The following is a 24,124-nucleotide window of genomic DNA, read 5'->3' as shown; positions in this document are numbered from 1 at the left end:
ATGTACGGAATGGTTAATAATTCTTACATCGCTAATGCCTATGGGCGGTGATTACATACCTAAGATTTATAAAATTTCATAAAAAAAAAATACAATGAATTTTATACATGAATTTGAATATAATTATAATACACGGTTTTACATTCAAACGTTATGTTTGATAAAGAAATATTATATTCATCGAGCTTAAAGAACTTTTTTGGTAATGTTTTTTTTTCGCGTCGTCACAGTTTATTGCTAATTTTGCTGTCAGTAGTTATCCGGTCTGTTAATGAGAACTTTGACAGAAATGCAATATTTTTTATTGGTTGATCCGATACTTGAACCCGGATCTGGCTTTATAATCTAGCTATATAACGGAGGCTGTGTTTACTTATAAAATTATTTTATTGATTTTGTCCAACTTTATAATAATATAAAAAAAAATTTGTAGATTTTCTAGAAGGTTCATTCAGTTTTTATTTCAAAAAGTAGTCCAACAAACAATCCTTAAGTATAGTAATCAAAATTGAACAGCTCTTGACAAAAAATACATAATATTTATACCGTATTATGTCTTACAATAACTTCAAAGACGTATAGTTTCGAGCCTTGGCTTATAATTTTTTCTTTACTTTTGTTCCGAATTTAAAATTACAAAACTGAACAGCAATAACCTACTTATCTACATCTTATGTACTTTAACTTACAATATCTTCAAACACATGTGCGTCCGTTTATATTTGTTTTCCTATTTATTATCAAATCTTTGTTCCAAATTTAAAATTTACAGAATTAAACAGCAATAATTATAACGTACTCATCTACATAAGTGACTAATACAATTATTTTTGTGTACTAATGTTTTATGCTGTAGATTAAATAGTATGTACTCTTGTGTCGAGCCGAGATGGCCTAGTATTTAGAACGCGTGAATCTTAACCGATGATGACCAAGCACCACTGAATTTTCATGTGCTTAATTTGTGTTTATAATTCATCTCGTGCTTGACGGTGAAGGAAAACATCGTGAGGAAACCTGCATGTGTCTAATTTCATTGAAATTCTGCCACATGTGTTTTCTACCAACACGCATTGGAGCAGCGTGGTGAAATAAGCTCCAAACCTTCTCCTCAAAAGGGAAAGGAGGCCTAAGCCCAGCAGTGGGACATTAACAGGCTGTTACTAATGTTTAATTTATTTCAATCCCGTCTAGTGTAGTTCATCTATTGTAAACTAGTCCCTTATGAGTCCCTGCGCGTCAAATTAATTTTCTTAATTCCCTAATGAATATTACGTTATTTCGTAATTAATATATATGCTTGTATTTAATCATTTCCATATTCAATTTAATTATAATCAGTTCAGCAGTTTCATCGAGATGACGTAACAAAAAAAAGACAGTCATATTATTATTTCATTTATACTGTTAATCTGAATTACGTTTTTAAATTCACTTAAGTATGTAAATAATTCTTTATTATGCTTCTATGCATAAACTTTTAGCTAATTAGTTATTTATTTATTACATTTTATTTCAGCGTAATCATTTACTTATACTAATAATATATTGTTGATCCTTTGTGATATAAAATCCTTCGATATTTATCTTCTAGTCTAGGGTTTATTCAAAGGGTACACAAAGGTATATCAGGTAAGTTAAGCGAATGTATAATAAATCTATAAAATAGAAAGAAAAAGTATAGTAAAACAATACACAGATTGTTTTATTTTGTGTCTCATAGACCTACAGGCTTTTTTAAATGACTTTAGTAAAATTCATATAATCTTAATGCAGGCTTGTCTGGAAGAGATCACTACTTGAGTGATAAGACCGCCCCTTGTATGCATCATATTACAGACCGCAAATATGTTTATATAGCATGACTAATTTTAAGCTTTTTTTTCTATTTTACTTGTATATGGTTTTTTTCTTGTTTTAAGTTATTTAATAATAATAATAATAATCGTTAACATAATTCCCCTTAGCAAAGTTTTGATTTACATGAAACAACAACACAGACACATTAAAATAGACATGTTCTCATGTTTAATTTTCGTAGAATTAAGTGTGTATTTGAATTGTTTGTAATTCTGTATTTCAATACAAACGTCACCATTGTCTTTAAATGTTAAGAAAATGCACGATGCACTGTCAGTATAAAAAAAATGGTAATCTTTCGGTTTAATTGATAAATCAACGTCGTGTTGATGGTCCTACCGTGTTTAGTTATAAATTTTAATTTTATATTTCAAACTAGCTTACGTCGAGAGAGGGCATTGAAAGGTGTTAGGTAAGATAAAAGTTAGTCATGTCCTAGGAGTTCAAACTTATTCTATACCGAAATTAATTAAAATCAGTTCAGTGGTTTAGCCGTGAAAGCGATCAATGTATTTTGTAATATATTTTTTTTTATATTTTTGGATTTTTATATAAACTTTGCATATATAATTACAGGACAAAGTTGTCCTAACTCGACGATGCAGCACGTTTAATAATATTATGTCAAATAATATAACATTCTATAAGATATAATCCAGATGACTATCCTTGTGAGCTCACTCAGATGCAACAAAACAAATAAAAAAAAACTTTCACTTATGGACAAGGTTTGTAAAACAACATGATATTCACACTTGTCACGTTAATAGTCTGAATTTAAAAAGCGTGAAACTACGAATACGCTTATGAACAAAAAAAAAAGTCCACTTTAATGCAAGTTCCGTTTAATTATGATATGCGATGATCCGGACGTGGTCTGCCCTCATTTAGTTCGGATTACTAGGACTCTACTGTGTTTAAATCGCTATGTACACCAAACTAATATATTTTATTCTGTAAGCAACGCTTAAACTTAACAATGAATACTTATATTTAAAATTGAGTTTATCTGGCTCAGTGGTTTGAACAGTAACAGCCTCTTAATGTCCCACTGCTGGGCTAAGGCCTCCTCTTTTTGAGGAGAAGGTTTGGAGCTTATTCCACCACGCTGCTCCAATGCGGGTTGGTAGAAATGTGAAAACACATGTGGCATAATTTACATGAAATTAGACATATGTAGGTTTCCTTCACCGTCAAGCACGAGATGAATTATAAACACAAATTATGCACATAAATATTCAGTGGTTTTTAGATTCACGCGTTCTAACCACTAGGCCATCTCGACTTGGTTAGATCACGTGGCACAAATTGCAGATAGCGTGATCAAATACATACAAGTGCTACATAATTTTTATGTGCTTATTGCTAATATGTGTTTATAATAATTCACCTCGTACTTCGGTAAACTAAAACATCGTGAGTTAATCTGCATCTGATGAAATCCTGACACACGTGTAAGTAGAGAAAAGCCCAATAGTGGGGTATTTAGGCTGTTACTTAATTTTTAATTTCGTGTAAAATAAAAACTTTATGTAAACGCAGTGTGTAGTTTAGCCCCCGTGTGTTCGCTATCGGTTATGTACATAGATATGTATTTGCATCCTGTTAAACAGATTATGTCAATCAATGTGTGGTCACGGTAACTCTGACTAATGGGTGACCCCTTGCGTTATAAACATCGTATGCCTTCTATTAAGTAATTTATACGCTTTTTAATATATATATTTTATATGCAGTTGATTTCTATATAACTTGTCAAGAAACTTGAAATTTTTCATAGAACTTTAGAAGTATCATATCTGCGTTATATTTTTTTATAAAATAGCCGGGCGGGCAAATAGACAACCTGAAATTAAATAATAATAATAATAATATCTTGGGACATTTTTCACACACGGTCATCTGATCCCAAATTAAGCTTATACAAAGCTTGTGCTATGGAAACCAGACAACCGATATACTACATATACTACTTTTCTTTTGTAATAGATAATTACACCCAGACTCAGGACAAACAGACGTGTTCATGCACACAAATGTCTGTCCTGGGTGGGAATCGAAGCCACAACCTTCGGCGTAAAAGGCAAGTATCTACCAACTACGCCAACCAGATCGTCACGTAAATGGTCACCAGACATTAGTACTGTAAGAAATATTAGCTATCTCTTACATCGGGAATACACCACGCCACCAATTTTATGCCTTGCGCTTGTAGTTACAAAAATGAGTGAGTCACTCACTCTTCAAACCAAAACACAATACTAAGTATTATTGTTTGGCAGTAGAGTATCTTTGGTACAGTAAATTTAAAGCTTATCTTAAAAACATTAAAAAATTATGCATATTACTTTGTATAAAATAAAAATACCTTATAAAAAAACGTGTAATTATTCGTTTTCTAAAGCAGATAACGTGCAGAATGAATATATTATAAATTTAATTTTATAAGGAGAATACGACTCTGAATGAGAGTACTGAGTGTCTTGATTTTGAAAGGTCGCTCTTTAATTTATTTTGTAAAATGATAATTCAAAAGTGCTTTTAATACTTGGGTACTTGAATATAGTATATCTAGGGTTTGATATGAGCATCGATTTAGCATGTGTGTAAGTCAGTCTTTAATATTTCATAATAGTATTATACATATTTCTCGAAAACTTCAAAATTATCGAATTTATGAATCATGATAATTTTAACATCAGTATAGCACTAAAGTAACGTATATTACGAGCACGCTAGGCGTATCCTGTATTAAAAATGTTTTAATGCAAAAAAAAAATATCGCTACGTTTGTTATAATAGCTTTATTTCTCATATACTTTGTACGAATGATATTAAATGGTCTTTTTAAAAATGGTGTATTTATATAATTAACTATATACCCCTCCCGGCTGCGCACGAATGGAATACACATAGTCGAATACACGAACACGAATAGTCTACACAAAACGTTTATATTGAATCATGAAAAAAAAAAAAAACATTTTTGTTTTGGGCCAATTACCTTCGAGGACGTTTACAAAACATCACACTAAAGTTTCATCATAATTGACGAATTATTTAGAAACGTAGACAAACAGAAATAAACGTTCATTTTTATTTATATAAGCGTAATCATTAAAAGTAAAAAGCAAGTTGACGAGGTCGCGTCCAAGCAAAAAAACAGTCGAGGTTGGCTATAAGAGATCAAAAATTAAGTTTTTAACATAATATTTACGTGTTGCATACACTCATGCTTCACCGACCACAGCCTATGAATATCAGACAGCTTACTCAAATGTGAAAGGAAAGCTTGGAAGTTACAATACAAATTCTTCTAAAACGTTTCCGTTTTTATTTCATCATATTTAAACTTCAAAATATTTGATAATTATTAGCTATAAGTTCATAAAATGTGTTGGTATATTTTATATTATATGTGATTACGTAATAGATAATAAGAAGTATGTTTGTTACAAAAAAAAAATATGTTTCGCAAAAAAAATATTATTGAAACATTCGAATGAAAGTAATTGTTCAATTTATTTCGAAAATAATTACGGTCCTCGACCTTCGTTGTCCCTTAGCCTCCAGACCTCTACGTCGGTTCAGCCGTAAACAATAAACTTAAAAACACTGTAAGACTGATGTATAAACCATATTTAAAACGCATTTTAATTAACCACGAAACCTATGGGTTATGTCCATGCGTTAATAATTAAACGCCGCCCTCCATAGTCAAACTAGAACACAATTCAAAGTAATGTTATTTGACGGAAGAATAACTCTTGGCTAGTACCACCCTTGAGAGACCTTTTTATGTTAGATGGGGCAAACGATCAAGAGGCTCACCTGATGGAATGTGACTACCACCCATGTTGCCGGCCTTTAAGGAATGAGTACACTCTTTTCTGATTACATGTAATATCGGTTCGGAAAAGTCACCGGCAAAAGCTGGTTCCACAGAGTGGTTGTGCGAGTCAGGAAATGCCTTAAAAAATCGCGCAGTTGCTGATTACCAGGCATCGACCTGCACATACTTCTACTTATTTGCACCGATTAAAAAAATAATACTATCGAGAGTATAAAAGTTAGTTCATTTTAAAATTTGGTCAATTGACAATTATTGATATATTGTTACTTGCCCTTTGGTTTTAAATTGTGCCGCATTATATACCAATTTAAATATACGAGTGTGTGAGTAACTGTTCTTGAGATAGACCGGATTGACCTCTGACCTCTGCTTAGTACATAATCGTCTCTTGTATATATGTATCTATATATCAATCATTCATATATGTACAACAAAAAAACAATACGAACTTAATATTAAGTTAAATTATTACGATTATAATGACGGAGGGTGTGTATAAAGCGTATACATATAACTCTGATTCGATTTAGCGACTTCAGTCGGCATATATTTATTTTTCGACATATTCAACAAACACCTCGTTTTGTGTAAACGTTTCAGTTAATTTACACAAAACCCTAATAATTTATACACTTAAACCGTTGTAATGAATCCGTCCAATGGTGTTGAGCGTATGAAAATTCGTTGTTGAGTTTATCGCGTTTAAACAGAGAGACCAACGCGAAGTGTGGACTACATTTTATTATATTTGGTGGTAAATCATTAATGCGTGGTCTGTGAAGTAGAAATGCAATAATTTCCCGTCATATTGCAGTTTTAATTTTCCTTCATATCTATATCTTGATCAAGCAGATTTATCAAATTTGATCAGTTTACGAGATAAGTATAACATACAAACAAATATTTGCATTAGATACCGTGTGTTAAACTTTGGTTATGAGTATGGCCACTATAGTATTTGACTTGATTACCTCAGTTCAATAATCCATACAATTTGCACATTTAATCCAATTCGATTTATATCTACATATAACACAAATCGCATCAAAATCGTATCAACATTAGGCCGATATGAATCAATTTATATAGACCAAAAAAATAATATATTAATTAAATAACATCTCACTTATTAAATGATCACGTCCTTCCATTTAAGGATAATCTTAATTTAAACAATCACGCTATTAAAAGTATCATTGCCATGTTACGAAAGTGAATTAAAAACAAAAAAACTAAAACCTCTTTACATAAAACGTTAAATATAACTCTAATCGAGTTAGTTAGTTATTAAATAATTTTATGTAAATATTTAACTTCAAAATCCATATATGGTGTCGTTACGAAATATTTGCTTCAGGCATCACTTAAACGCACACTTCACTCGTAAAACACTTTATAACATGTCAATTAATTGAACACTTTAATTTTATATTTAAATTGTTGATTAGTAATTAAATTATAAATTGTGAGCGTACTCTTACGCCGCGGCGTCTACACTACTTACACATATGTTAGTATGACATTGCTATGTGTAAGATAACATAGACAAGATTTCATTTAAATTCACACCTATCATAATTTTATAAGCCATTCGAATTCCGACCTTAAAGTATTAACAATAAGTTCGATTTTAATTTAAACAAACTGCCGCTTATACTGTTTTGTTGCGTAAGTGTAAGATAAACACTGAAAAATGAAGCGTCAATGAACATTTTATTTTATGACGTTTAAAATAAAGTTTATTTTTGTTTGCGCGGATATCTCGTAGGAAAACCGTACGGAAATCAACGGCGTGTATAATATAATTTGTGCGAAAGAGACGAGAGGATTCGACAAGGTCAGTGCTAAGCGAATAAACAATAATAAATTATTATTTAACAAATATCATTCTTTGTATAATGGAATGCTTTTCGTTTTTCTCTTAAAATACTTTTTACTTATAATCTAATGCGGTCATTCTTTCAGTATTATAACTGTAATATTTTCTCGTGATTCTATTCATGTATACTGGCTATAAAAATGCTGTATTCCGACTGTCTCCATTCAACACATTAATTCCGCTGGATAAAAACTAAGCTAATTTACGAGCCTGGATAACCCTTGCGGGTTTCAACAAAAACGAATCCTATCCGCATAATTCTTGACTCAAACGGACAGCTTTAATAAAAAAAACACTGTATATTAATATTACGTTACATATAGTGTTTACATATGTATTTTAAATACATATGTAATATATATATATATATATATATATATATATATATATATATATATTTTTTTTTTTTTTTTTTTTTTTTTTTTTTTCTGTAAAGATACTTTTATTATTATATATGTCGGGTTAAAGAAATTAACTTTATTTCTCATTAAGAATAATATTCACTTACATGAGAACATAAAATAATTGCCTAGCGGCGTAACAAAGTAACATTTATAAAGTATTTTAGTAAAAAAGAAATAAAAATACGAAGAGGGTATCTGTGAAAACCTTGCATTATTGTCAGAGAACAGTTTTTAACGATATTTGGATGTTATTGTTATTTTATTATTATATTTTGTGTAAAAAATATTAAAACCAAATGTTTTATCGATATAATAATTAATATAATATAATTTCTTAAAAGAAAAGTTAAGAAATTATTTTTATTAATAAAATTAATTTTTAACTTTTTACCAAAGAATCAATTATACTAAAACTTTATTGATAAAAAGTTTAACCGACATATTCGGAGAGTTCAGATTTAGGACCGCGAACGAGTTAAGCTTACCCTTTATTTGTAAATAAAGGGATTTTCTGTTTTTTTTTTAAGTATTAATTTTTTGTGTCGTGTTCCATTTTAAAATCACGATCCAAAACATCATTTTTTTATTTTTTTTAACGCTAGAAAAACGCATTAAGCGTTTCCCCAACGGGAACAGTGGGGGGGTATATGGGGCTCGCCGGTGTCAAAGGCGCCGAATGCGCCCCGAACATCGGAGTACCCACTAAAAAACCAGCGGTACCCTTTCCGTCTTAACGAGGAGCGCCACGGGATCGTTTTCGCATGCTACCGTGACGCTCTGACACGATCCACGACATGCGTAGGTTTTTTGTAAATAGAAGAAATCCCTACTAATATTGTATATGCGAAAGTAAATAAACTTAATGAGCTGAACCAATTATGATGAAATTCAATACGACAAGCTCGAACCACTGGTACAGAAATAGGCTTTTGGTAAAGTAAATAACTCCTAAGCTGTACAATAAAGTGCTAATCACACTCGAACGAAATCGTGAGGTTAAGCTAATATACCATAATTTATCTAAATGGCTGCCTGGTACAAAACATTAGGATAAACATAAAAATATGTATTATTATTTTCTCATGTATTTTCGACTAATTTAGTAGTTATATAATATTGGATCATTTAAATAACTTAGTATCTGGAAGACCGAGTATCGTTCGGCTCTTATAATTTGAAATATTTTAAAAAGCAAAACCTTATCTTAACACAAATTTGAGCCAAATCGTTGGGGACGTTTCCTGGATATACAATATATATATATATATATATATATATATATATATATATATATATATATATATATAAAATAATTCCTCATTTAATATTAAAAATAAATATACAATTTACTTTAAATATTATATAAAAAACTTGATATAAAAACAACTCGTAACTGTTTATTGTTATTTTAAATAAAAAATCGAAGTTAAATTGTACTCACTGACGATGGTCCAGCTTCCATAATCCAACAACTTATTTTTTTGCTGTGTATTAAGGTGACACTTCCGACATCAACTGCGTTCTCATCCGTGATGAACCAAGGTACGAAGGTCTTTATGACTACGCATAAACCACCAAACAACGAGCCATCGAGCTTGGGACTTATATATTCAACGCAAAAGAGGGTAGAACAATAATGAGTTTTATCCGATCACCACCTACGCCATCCATTACATTTTACGAAGGCAATAGAAACTCGAAGGCAAGCGGCCTTGACAGGACTGGGGGATCGCAACCGGACTTAAGAAAGTTTAGCGAAAATTTTATAGATTCCGAATCGCAGCACCGAATTACCTTTCGCCATAAGAAAAAGCATCCGGATAATGATTTCGCCGTGAAATTTGATATATTCCAAAAAAACATTAAGACCATTTTAACGGCCTATGGACAAATCACAGAGTGAAAACTTGAATAGAATATCTCAAGACGTGTTATCCACAAAAAAAGAAATCAGTCTGATTAAGGCTACGACAAATAAGTTATCTACAGAACAGAACAAACTAAAATGACAGCTAGCTGATATTTCAAACTTTAAGAATAATATTGATAAGAAACTAGATATTTGGAACATAAAATACAGTGTTTAAAGTCGAACGCCTTTGCCTATCTGCAACCGCAAGAATCTCTTTGCTATGAATATATTATACACGAAACTCAAGAGCGTCAACAAAGAGAACGAACTTAATCATACGAGGAATTAAGGGAATAAAATAAAATCAACATATTCAGAAGTTAGACGTAAACATGATTTTGATGAAGTGAAAAGCGTTACAAATTGGCTATTCCCGAATGCACAGACCCGATAAAACCCGTTCGCCTAGGAAAATATAACCCTAATAGTCACAGACCAATAAAAGTTGTTTTTGAAACCAATGAGATTACACGTATTATATTTATACATTTATTTTATGATATGAACGTGTTGTGCAAAAGATATTGCACACGCATTTTTTAACACAAAACTATCGTTTACAAAAATAGGACAAACACGGAAACGGATGAATAATGTATGTCTCGTACGATCAAGAACCAACTACGGTAAAAAAAGTATATTATAGGAAGGAGCATGCTTATCCAATGAATTACCTAATAACATTAAGCATATTCACTCCTTAACTTTATACAAAAGAAAACATTAAAAGAGTTTTCAAGGCCCTAGAGTATTTGCATTTGTTATGAAATTGTTTTTAAGAGCTTCATTTAATACTATTAGTGACTAATATTCTTACAAATTTTAATTTGTATAAAGATAATAATATCAATTGCCATCTAATTGCTGTAACACCAACGATAGTTAACATTGCATCTTGTTTTTGTCATACCCACATTATTTTAAGTGACGAGTTTAATTTGTTGTACTTTATATTTGTGTACCGCCCGTGTGTATATATAATATTTAAGTACGTTAATATTGTTTTCTCAAATATTTAAAGTAAATTATATTACGCAAACCGTAAAATAATAAATATTTTCTTTTTCTGTTTCAGTTTTTTACAATACGAATTAACAGTGCTTAGGTGTTTGTTTGTAAAATAATAACAATATCATGGGACATTATTCACACACGGCCATCAGATCTCAAACTAAGCAGAGCCTGTACTATGGAAACCAGATAACTTATATACTACATATACTACTTTTCTTTTGTAAATATATACTTATATACATAATTACACCCTGACTCAGGACAAACAGACATGTTCATGAACACAAATGTCTGTCATGGGTGGGTATCGAACTCACAACCTTCGGCGTGAAAGGCAAGTATTTACCAACCGCGCCAACCGGCATTTCAAAATAAATATATTATAATAATTTCTAAGCGTCTAACCATCGATTTTAATAAAGTCAGCCAAGTTTACAAAATGTTTATGATACAAGATGATATTATATGATAAGTAGTAAAATGTGATAGCCGAGATGGCCCAGTGGTAAGAACGAGTGAATCTTAACCAATGATGTGGGTTCAAACCCGGGCAAACACCACTGAAATTTCATGTCACAAATTAAGTGATTATAATTCATCTCGTGCTTTACGGTGAAGGAAAACATCGTGAGGAAACCTGCATGTGTCTAATTTAACTGAAATTCTGCCACATGTGTATTCACCAACCCACACTGGAGCAGCATAGTGGAATAAGCTCCAAACCTCCTCAAAAAGGGAGAGGAGGCCTTCAGCCCAGCAGTGGGACATTCACAGGCTGTTACGGTTACGGTGAAATGTGACATTAATCACTTGACGTGTTCAAGAAACAATCTTTCTTAAAAACATGTGTTTGGATTTCGGATTGTAGATTAGTTACCTTATACTGTAAGAATAAACTCACCATAGAGATCGATCGTGAATTGCCAGAATGTGATATGCGACATTGTAATACACACTATAATAATTACAACTAAAGGCATTCACGCTTTCAAATATTCACCGTAATTGTATAGTATCACTGTAAGTCAGTTCAACATTTCCCGAGTGAGATACGAAATGAGTTCTTAACTTTTAACCAACAAAATTTACATATAAATTTAATTGTATTTTTGCAGATGACTGAGTTTCATTTGAGAAGTTTGTAATTTTTGAGTTTCTCTTCATAATGTTTACTGGTGGTGGGGCTTTGTGCAAGTTCGTCTGGGTAGGTACCACCTACTCATTAGATATTCCACCACAAAACAGTAGTACTTGGTATTGTTGTGTTCCGGTTTGAAGGGTGAGTGAGCCAGTGTAATCACTGGCACAAGGGACATAAAATCTTAGTTCCCAAGGTTGGTGGCGCATTGGCTATGTAAGCGATGGTTGACATTTCTTACAATGCCAATATCTAAGGGCGTTGGTGACCACTTAAAATCAGGTGGCCCATTTGCTCGTCCACCTTCCTATTCTATAAAAAAATGAAAATACATTCATAACCATTAATAGCTTATGCACAACAGTAAAGTAATAGCCTGTCAATGTCCCACTGCTGGGCTAAGGCCTCCTCTCCCTTTTGAGGAGAAGGTTTGGAGGTTATCCACCACGCTGATCCAATGCGGGTTGGTAGAATACACATGTGGCAGAATTTCAATGAAATCAGTCACATGCAGGTTTCCTCACGATATTTTCTTTCACCGTCAAGCACGAGATGAATTATAAAAACAAATTAAGCACATGAAAATTCAGTGGTGCTTGCCCGGGTTTGAACCCACGATCGATGATCGTGGGTTCACGCTTTCTAACCATTAGGCCATCTTGGCTCGACACAACAGTAAATACATACAACAGACCACAAGAATATTTCGATCCTAATGTCATATTGCTTTTTTATTTTTTCTATGATTGGACTCTGACGAAATGTCAATTTGACGTTACGAGTTATATTTTTTTTTAATCTATCAATATTAGCATTATGTTTAATCTGTGCCTCGTAGTATGTATAACTAAAACAAATCTATTATCTATCTTTTAATACAATGAGTTGATAACAATAGCAGAAGATTCATAATTGGTTAGTATTGAATGGATTTTAAAGAGCCCCTCAGACTTCCGTTAGGAACACGCATAGGTAATTAAAGTTTTATGACCCTTCTAAGTGCTTCATGCGTATTCATCGGCTTAGAATGAGCTTGATTGTAGTTCAATTCCAAGTACTAGCTCTTGGCAGTACAGAGAAACGCTATGATTAAGATACTACAACTATCAGCTTTCATTTATCGAATATAATATTGAATTGAATTAAAGTGTACTTTATTCAAATATGCACTTACGAGCACTTTAAAATATTCATTAACAATTTTAAATTACCGCCGGTCCGGATTATATGTGTTACCGACAAGAACCGGCAAGAAACTGAGTGATTAGTCATTGCCACGATTAAATTATAGTAGATGTATATTAAATAAATAACGCAATAGGTATTGAAAATATTTAAAATATATTCAAATTGTTATTTTAAAAGTATTTCCTTAATTGTACATATAGACAGCTTTAATATGGACTCGGTTCTTTTTTTACTCGTAAATAAATTTTATAGGTTGCATATGAAATATAGGTAGGTCATTCTAAACTGCTCAAATTCAGACTCGCAGTGGAAAGAAAGAAAATGAATCTTATAGCTTGCCAAAGTTTTTTCACCCTTATGATAAACCATAAACTAAAGAGATATTCACAAAGACAAAAGCATCTTGCGTAAAATGCCACTTCGTATTTTTTATAATTTACCGTAACTTTATTACGAAACTTAGAATTTTACTGATTAAATTAATTCTGTATTCCTTATTTGTATAAACAAATATGAATTAATCTATTATATAACAAAATATCTCCTCTTCGTGAGTTTAGCGAAGCAAAAAGTTAATGCTCAGCCCCCGAATTGCAGACTTATATCATATATTATACAAAATCTTCAATTAAAAGGGAAATATTACGTTAAGTCGAATCCAACTGATAGATCACAAGATTAGCGTGTTCAACTTGATATAAAAAACTCTGTTATTATTGATGCAAAAAGCAGTGCATTCGACGATTATTGTAGTGGTTCCCATATTCGCTTTCATCTAAATTATTCAATACAATTGTATAACACGTCACTTTTTGGTCACGTGATAAATCATATATCAATTCCATACATTTTTATCTTTCTATTAAATACATAATATATATCAATATATAATCGCTATGTAACTTTGTATAGACCTAATACTTAACAATAGTCAAAAGTGCACAAATTAGTGCTTGGTTGAGTGTTACATTTATATACTAAGCTTATGTAAAAACTTACCTCTTCGTCGAGTCCAACAGGAAACTGTGTAAGAGGTTTTACTGCTACATCTTCTAAGGCCGCCTTTCGTCTGCAGAAAAAAAATATGTAAGCAATTTTTTTTTCCAAGTGATTTCCCTTAGTGTTATTAAAGAATCGGCGTCTAAGAGCTATTTAATAGGCTTAGGCATCGTGATTAAGGCTTGTGCGCCTTAACCCAAGGTCGCAGGTTCCAATTCGAATAAGGACAATAGAAATGTTTCATGTACTACTATTGTAGTGGAAGTTATACAAGTCATGACGTCAACAAAAAGAGCAACATAGACATCAGGATAGTACGCTCTTAGCGAGAGAAGGGCTACATCCGGCACATTAACGATATTTACTTGAGTACATTTTTTCAGCGGTTTTTCGTTCGATTCGAAGATCTCAATTTTAGATTTATTTATTATATAGTTACTCTCCACATTGTTATATGACATATGAAATTTCAATGCTTGGCCGGGTTTGAATGTACAATCATCAATTAGGATTCAGATTTTCTAACTACTGAGCCATACCAGCTCATAAGATATTTTTATATTAAAAAAAAGCAAACCTCTTCGAGACTTAGCCAGCGGAAAGAACAAAACGCGTCATCACTGCAACACGTCGTCTAATCCCAAATATGTATATAAACATATTTTATTGTATTGATGTGCTTAAAGCAATTTTTTTAAACAATTCAATTAGAAACGTTGACAATTCAGAGTCATTCGTTATCGAAGTCTACTCGAACGAAGTCTCGTGAAAATTTCAAGTATATTTTGATTTAAATTCAGCGTTTAAAGCGGTCAATTATGAACATTACCGTTTATGTAATATAAGTATTTCTCAAGCGACACGACTTTATCTTGTTTTAACGACAAAACTCCTATCGAAGTGTTTTCTCAAATAAACATTTATATTTCAGTTTACTTTCTTCAGAAAATAATATGAGAATGTCACAGCTGCGTTGCTATGTAATAAAGTACACACGAATTACTTTGGGAAAAGACAAAGTGTTTGTCGGGAACGTATTAATTTAGAGTTCCGTAGTGTCTTCTTTGAATGCTCAAAAAATACTTTTATTATAATTATTTAATATTTTATTGCATGGTAACAAAAAAAAAAAAAAACAAAAAACAAATGGCGCGCCAGGGTGTTCTTATCGCTTGTAGCGATCTCTCACAGATACCCTTTGGTTGATATTTATAAATTTAAAAAAATCGTCATATATTTATCAAAATTTCATTACTAGTATTTTTTCTGGCATTATGCCAGATCAACGTAATCCAGTCTTGAAAACTTACTACTTTTATTACGCCTGTACATGAACATTGGCAATATTGGAGGCATTAGTCATGATGTATTTCGCCAATGCTCTGCCAAACTTTGAACTCAAGTTGCTTTATTCTTTTTGCCTTTTATTAAGTAATTATAATTTTTTTGTACCACGTAAACATACATACGCGTCGTGACTGCGCATTGTTTATAGTATTACAATGGCTACTGACACGCGTAAAACTTTGTAACGTGTAATAAATTACGGAACCAAAAAACCTTCTTCGTCCGTTTTATGCAGATCCTTTCATTCATAGCCTGATAAGGGGAAAATAGAGCGGCCATCTTTCTTTATATTGCTGATGTTAAAGACAAAGATATAAAGATAAATTGCTGGAAGAGATAAGTTAAAGGAATAATCACAAAGGCCTTTGATAATACTCCTGGCTGTGTACACGTTAAATATACTTAACTACTCAAATTCATCTTCATCTGGTTATTATATATATTTTTATAATTCTACGCTTTTTATTTCTATAAAAACATTAAGGTCTATTACAGCTTTAGTATTTTTATTTAATAATACGTACTCCACAAAGATATTAGATATTATAATACTTTTTTATAATTTTAAAAAATTAAAACCTTATCCATATAACGGTGGTAGGGCTTTGTGCAAGCTCGTCTGGGTAGGTACCACCCACACATCAGATATTCAACCGCAAAACAGCAGTAACAATACCATTATTGTGTTCCGGTTTGAAGGGTGAGTGAGCCAGTGTAATTACAGGCACAAGGGACATAACATCTAAGTTCCCAAGGTTGGTGGCGCATTGACGATGTAAGCGATGGTTAACATTTCTTACAATGCCAATGTCTATCGGCGTTGGTGACCACTTACCATCAGGTGGCCCATATGCTCGTCCGCTTACCTATATATATATAAAATTAATAATAAAAACGTAACGAAAACAAAAAAGATATAATAAAATAAAAACTCAAGAACTCCCCGTCTCCATTGGATATTAGGGTTGACTAAATTTTCGCACAGATAATCGAAATTGTGATGAAACGAGTAAATAGCATACGTCAATACGTCTTTGCGTTCGCGATTTCCACTTGAGTACTTTGTTATGTGTTATAGAACATTGGTCGAGCGTTAATTTCAATTTAATTAATTATAAAAATAAAAACATAAAAGGAACATCTATTCGTCCACTCGTTGATCTAGTAAAACTTTATATATATAATTGTATATATTATTTGCTTTTTATATATTTTACTTCATATTTAAAATCATCTGGAAGTCACTTTTGAGGGCAAAAATGTATATTTCCAAACCACTTTGTAGATATAATATCTGATCCGTTGGGTAATAAACATTTTTACTTGTGATCGATTGGCCGAACATTAATAAAATTGTCTCGCGTATTTGATATTTTAAATTATCTCTTAAACTATGCAACCAAAATACAAACTGTAAAAAATAAATTTTATCTAAATAAAATTTCCTTAGTAATAAAGCAATTTATTTTTAAATAAATTGACGTGTTGTATACGAAAAAACCATCTAATAATTTACGGTTCCATACCTATGTCGTATTATCTCTTTAACCATTGGTCCAAATTATATACAGCAAAAGGGAAAAGACTTTTATTTTAAGCATTTGAGACGATAATTTACTTATTTTGATAAGAATTAATAATTATTGATAATATTACCAATAAACATGACTTAACGATTTAAATAATTTTTTAATACAAAAAACTACTTATTGTGTCTTAAATATAAAAGGCATACTGTTGCTATTTTTTTGTAGGCATTATTATACTCTATAACTTTTTTCTAGAACTCAATCATATATCTCTCATCGTTAAGGCAGCTTTCGTAAGAAACGTTTTCATTCGACTGTTTTTCTCTGACTTACTTTGTAAATCCCACTACCATGAAAAAGTCTTTTAATTTTTCGGGTAAATATATAGCCTATGACACTCACAATGTGGCTTTCTTCTAGTAAAAGAATTTTCAGAATCAGTTAAGTAGATCCAGAGATTACCCCCTACAACCTCACAAACTTTACCTCTTTATATTAGTATATAAGTACAGATAAAATGAACTATAATAATGTTTGAAGCGTTAAATGTATAAGAAATAACTATTATAAAAACCACGATAACACATGAATTTAATTTAATGAAAACACGCCAAGAAAAACTCATTCCAATGATTCGTCTTCTTAAGATCCTTTAAGATCATTCAATATAAATCCGAGTCATATTAAGTCATATGATCGCCTTGATTTAGAAAGGTTCAGCTTTGATATTGCTTAAGCACTCAAGTGCTGAGTATTTTTTTATCAAATTTTAGAATATTTGATCAATTTTGTTGTAATAATAATAATTATATACCAAAATCTGCCCACGGCTCCCCCCATAAGGGGAGTCAAGTGTTAGGATATATAGGGTACCATCCATTTTTACCCCTCACAACGTGTAAGCAAAATTTAATGATGATTGGTTATAAGTTAGAATGTTAAGCGTACAAGCAAACCAACTCACTTTCACATTTATAATATTAGAAAGATTTTCATCAATGCAATGTCTATTATGACTAAGCTCATCATATAATATGTAGATTTAGATATAAATTCTTTGGCGCAGGCAAAAAAGTCTGAAGAGATAAAATTAAATTTGAGTTCGTACTATAGATTAAAAATTGACTGCAAAATTTTGATTTAAGTCGAACCGCTACTATTATTTATCAACAATTTCATCAAACTGGCTTCTTTTTACCACAGATGAAATACACGCAATTATGTAGTTTTGTAGTTTTAAATATAAAAACCATTAGATAATTAAATCAAGCCGACTCTTACAAGCGATTTTGAATGATCATATCATAGATAGAATCCTCATCAGCGGTAGAATATCTGATGAGTGATTACACCGTACCATTAAACAGCATTTGTTGTATTATTATGGTTTGAAGGGTGAGTGAGCCAATGTAACTACAGGGACAGGGGACATTTATAAGTACCCAAGGTTGGAGAAGTATTGGCGATGTGTAACCGCTCCTAGTTAATATTTTTTAAAGCGCCAGGGTAGTGGGCACCGTTTAGAAAAAAAATAAAACGATAAAATAGCGTAAACGGTAAACGGTAATTTTACCGTTTACCGTTTCTATTTAGAAAGTATAGTTTTCTAACCACTTATCAAAGGTAGAAACCTTTGAACAACAATGCTTCGTATTGTTGCCGGTTTGAAAGGTAGAATAACCAGTGTAACTGCAATCACAATAGACATGACATCTTAGTATCTAAGGTTGGTGGAGCATTGGTGATATGAGGAACGGTTAATATTTCTTACAGCGCAAATGTCTATGGGCGGTTGTGACAATTTACCATCAGGTGGCGTTTGCCGTCCACCAATGTATTTTACATAACACAAAACAAATTATAAATAAAATTGTAACAGGACTATGGCTGAAGACATTTATGGCTATAATATTATTAACATCAAACAAAAATAATGTAGAGTCATTTTTATAATATATAAATAAAATAATAAAAAAAATACACATTACAAATTTATAGCAAAAACACGCCGTCTAAAAGATTGTCCTGTGGTATTGTACCGAAGATGCTGAAATTATAGATTAGTATCTGTGTAATTCCTTACCTCAACAAGATGATTTTGAAGACGGGCCCTACAAGACCTTTGATGATAGCGGACGCATTAAGATGACATCTTCCATACAGTACTATGCCGTTCACCTGGGAATGAAACATTAAAATATTAATAAAATGATTATTATAGCGTTTAACTTTAACTATTACTTCAAGGAAAAATTAACACGCTGTTGATGTCCCACTAATAGGCAAACGCCTTATCTTCTCTTGAGACGGAGGTTCGTCATAAGTCATCATCATCACCATAAGTCGGTTTTCAACATTTTAAGAGTTAGATACTCTTCGTATCTTACTGAATAGCTCTGTTGAAACATGTTTTAAAACTACGCTATTAATAGAAAAATATTAATGAAGTACTTGAGACTCAGAGATTTGAACTCACGACCTTTTGGTTTTGGTGTAGTCATTATTTAGTCATTGAGCTTTGACTTTAGGCATTGATTACGGTTTTTTTTTTACATTAATGATTTATTGTGAGATATTGAGTGAGGGGTTTCTGTTAAAACTTCTTTTAACATGATGAGAATAAAATGTCATCTTTTATTTCAAATGCAACACATACTTAAGTAAAAACGTTTTAGATTTAATCAAAGATATATATATATACTACGCACATACATGCACATACATACAACTTATATCTTTGATTGAATCTAAAACGTTTTTACTTAAGATTCACCTACCAAGATAAAATTATATCAAGCAATAAAATAAGACGTGCAACTTTAAACAAGATATTAATTATATTATATACAAAAAAAAAACGAACAAATACATAACCCAATATTAAAAATTATCACTTATATAATAATAAAAATAATTACACATTACTTTATGGTAGTTTTTTTTTTTTATTTTTTTAGTTATTGTAAATTTAAGTTTGTAGGTAGGCGATTAGTTCGGCCGTAAGCCGTTGCTATAACAGTTTGCGCGTGCGCATACTAAAAGTAATGTTTCAATCACGCACGTTAAACAAGAATAGTTTGTCTGGGTTAGTTTCCGGGCCAATTTTGAACAGGAGTAAAATGAAATACGCCTTTAGGTGATAGGCTCATGCGGTATTTTAGTTGTTAACGATGGGGGATAAATTAGAAATACTCCTTTCAATATTGGAGAAGTTTTACGTATCAAAATCTTGCTTATCAATGATATCTTAAATTTAAATGTGAGTGATATTTATATTCAATGGTATGTGTAAGCCCGTCTGAATAAACAACCTCCACTTGTCATATATTCTACCGCCAAACAGCAATACCTAGTATTGTTGTGTTTCGGTTGGAAGGGTGATTGAACCAGTGTTACTACATGCACAAAGAACATCAACTATCTATCTTAGTTCCCAACGTCGGCGGCGCGAAAAAAAAACGAAATCGCGTCGCTGACTTATTTTTCAAAATCGTTAATAATACTAAAATATAGCAGTGCTATTCTGTACAAACTTACTTCGTATCTCACTCATGAAAAGTTGAAACCGGTGATATGCTATTTTGCTGCGTTTTTCTTTTAAATGTTATAATTATTAGTCAGTATGGCTAAATCCTTTTCTGACTTTTACGATCGTGTTTTGCGGTGCGAGTCGAGTTTGCTCCTACATAAGTTTTAATACATTATACTAACACATTCTCTATCAAGTAGTACATAAAACAGCAAAGGTTTTCTCGTCACGCTTAATCGGAAACTTGGGCCATACGCCATTGGCACTTGGCGCGGCGCCAGACCGCACCAACTCAAGAGATCCGCGTTAATGTATGCAAATGCACATAATTGTTTGATTGTGCGCGCTTGACTTTGCGCAATAAACATTGTTATAGCTTTATGCCGATACGGTAGCGTGAATTCGGTTTCACTAATTATAAGTTTGAAATGTTTATCAAATGCTTAGGATATCATGTGAAGTTGATTCCTTATGTCCGGTTCATATCTTTAACCGATTTTGTTTTACGAGGTTAATATTTGTTTAATTCGTTCCTATAAGTTTTTAAATCAGAGGCGTGTTTCATAACTTCATGCTTCGAAACTTACATGTAAATTCAGAATTGGCTGCGGAATTTTATTATAGGATTGAAATCATGTAATGCGAAAATTTCAATATATATGTATATATATATTGAAATATATATATACACGTGTATGTTCACAGTTAGTCACACGACGTGGAATGATTCTTACAAAGTGTAAATTAGACGCTAATGAAAACGTTCAGGTTGAAGAGATATTTAAAGGTAATTGTAGAAATTTTTAACTGGATCTTAGCCTCTAATTTATGGAACAACTTTCTTATACGTAATTATATGTTTTAACGTGACACGAGTAAAACGATATTAGGGATATAAAGTTTCCAGCGATGTAAAGTGAAGAAGTAACGGAACAGCTAATAAATAACTGAGCAGAGACCTTCTCTTTTCTTGAGTAGGTTTTGATATTTTTCCACCTCATTGCTTCAAATCTGACGGTAATATATTATATACACCAGAATTTCTGACTGATGCAGATTTCCTTAAAAAGATTTTCTTCACCACCAATCACGAGCGAGATGAGTTATAAAAATAAAATTTAGCACATGAAAACTCAGTGAAGCTTTCCAGGGTTAAGTTAAAATAACTATCGACTAATAAGTTTTCGAATCGTTATGTTTTATACTTCGTAATAAATGCGAAAAACGTAAAACAATACAGCAACACACTTGAAACCGTTTATTCAAGACCACATCTGTTACATGTAATTACTGAAAGCATACGCTTTTTTATGTTACCGTAAAAGTGGAAATTGCTTATTTTTTGGGTCGTTTCCGGTGTGACTGAATTTGTCTTAATAAAACTTAAAGTAACAGCTTGTAAATATTTCACTGTTGGGCAAATACCTCCTCTGCTTTTGAAGGGTTTAGAGATTATTTTTGTTAGATAAATAAACAAGGGGCAGATTTTCACCGAACACGTGCAGGTTTCCTCACGGTGTTTTCCTTCAACGCCGAGCACAAGGTGAATGCCACGTGATAATGATGATTCAAAACTACTTGTAAAAACTTACTTGAACAAAGTTATTTTTTTTATAGATTTATGCACAAGCTATTTTTTTTAATAGAATAGGAAGGAACCTGATGGTAAGTGGTCACCAACGCCTATAGACATTGGCATTGTAAGAAATGTTAACCATTGCTAACATCACTAATCTTGGGAACTAAGATGTTATGGCCCTTGTGCCTGTAATTACGCTGGCTCACTCACCCTTCAAACCGGAACACAACGATACCAATTACTGCTGTTTTGCGGTAGAATATCTGATGAGTGGGTGGTAAAATTAGATTTATATGCAAAATTAGTTACATAAAATTACACTTCATAGATAATTAAAATACCCCATGTATAACGTACCAATTAAAGTTTTTGTAATGCGATATTTAATCTCGAGTAATGTACACTAATTCTTCCAATACCGGAAGTGTAGACCAGTCATCTAGAAACCAAGTGAACACAAACAATCGCCTTACAAGTAAAAAAATAAATTACAAAACTTATTTGTTTTACTTCTATATATTAAAATTACGAGCGACTGTATAAGTTACATAATAATATGTTAAGCTTATATGTTATGTTATATGTGTATCGTTTCTTGCGGTTTCAACCGCGATTATTTACTATGGTATCAATTAACCACAATGTTATATAAGTTACATTCAAGATTGAGTTAAAATTATATAAATTAAATCATAGATCAAAAGAGCTGAGATAGCTCAGTGGTTAAAACGTGAGACAAAACTGAAGATGACGGGTTCAAGTACAACTGAGTTTTAGGATTGTGTTTATTTTGTGTTTGTTATTAATCTTGTGCTCGGCAATTGAAATGTTTATTATTAATTTCAATTAAAATTTTAGCAAAGGTTGACAAAAAAATTATAATCACCAAAATTGACATAAATGTTTTATACATAATATAGAAATAATACGTTTGTTTTAAATAATTTTATTTTATAGTATGCATTGATTTTATCTTATATTTATACGTTTATTCTAGCGTTATTTCTGTTTTATAATAATATGTGTAGTGTTTATTGTTATATTGTTATTAATATGTAATGCAGGCATAAATATATATATACCGCCTACCTTGATTTCAATTTTGAAGTGTCGTAACCCAAAGGTTGTCTGGAATTAATCGTTAGTAAGAGACCGTCTTTCGTGCTGCACGTATGTATTTTTGTGTTTTTTTTTCATTTTGTAAGGTGGTGTACAGAAAAAGGAGTTAAACAAAACCATTATATTGTTACCAAGTTTGTTTACAAATACTTTTGACATTCACACAAGATTAAATTTAATGTAAAGCTACCATGGTTTCGGAGAAAAACCGTAAAAATCCTCAGTAATTTCTGTTCGATGTATTGTACTCACACTTTAATGCACTTTACTATAGAGTTCAAATTAAAAATTTGTACCTCAACTTACACCTTTATTCTTCTCAATTACGCTTAATCAACATTTGTCACAATTCGAATGATATAGAAAAAAAATGCTAAGGATTGCTTGCTTAAAATTGATACATTAACAATAACAGTAACAGCCTGTTAATGTCCCACTGCTGGGCTAAGGCCTCCTCTCCCTTTTGAGGAGAAGGTTTGGAGCTTATTAAAATTGATACAGCGCCATCTATTAATGATTTTAAAACATCTTGATATAAGCGAATGAAACAGTAATACTTTTTTCATATATCAATAAACATGCACGTAATAATTATATACAGCAATATTGTATTTATGTATCATATACGAAAATCAATATTATATGTGATATTGTTAACTACTAACATATAAAACTATACATCATAATTTTCTTGCACCTGCTAATATAAATACCTAATAAATCGTTGTTACTCTTGGCAAATTGTTTTAAATCAACTCTTAAATAGCAATAATT

The 24,124-nt window shown here is 31.6% G+C and overlaps 1 protein-coding gene across 1 annotated transcript in view; it reads right to left on the bottom strand.

Moving 5' to 3' along the window:
* The window catches only part of LOC126777719 (uncharacterized), a 198,032-nt gene that overhangs the window by 19,023 nt on the left and 154,885 nt on the right, over positions 1–24,124 (bottom strand). Inside the window, exons 26-27 of the mRNA XM_050500872.1 lie at positions 19,207–19,301; positions 14,248–14,317 (exon numbers count right to left, since the gene is read on the bottom strand). Of these exons, the coding sequence (XP_050356829.1) occupies positions 14,248–14,317; positions 19,207–19,301 (165 nt within the window). The remainder of the gene's footprint in view (positions 1–14,247; positions 14,318–19,206; positions 19,302–24,124) is intronic.

The sequence above is a fragment of the Nymphalis io genome, chromosome 23 (genome assembly GCF_905147045.1).
Source record: "Nymphalis io chromosome 23, ilAglIoxx1.1, whole genome shotgun sequence".
Classification (NCBI taxonomy): domain Eukaryota; kingdom Metazoa; phylum Arthropoda; class Insecta; order Lepidoptera; family Nymphalidae; genus Nymphalis; species Nymphalis io.
The sequence above is the reverse complement of the archived record's forward strand: the minus strand, read 5'-3'. Positions and strand labels throughout refer to the sequence as shown.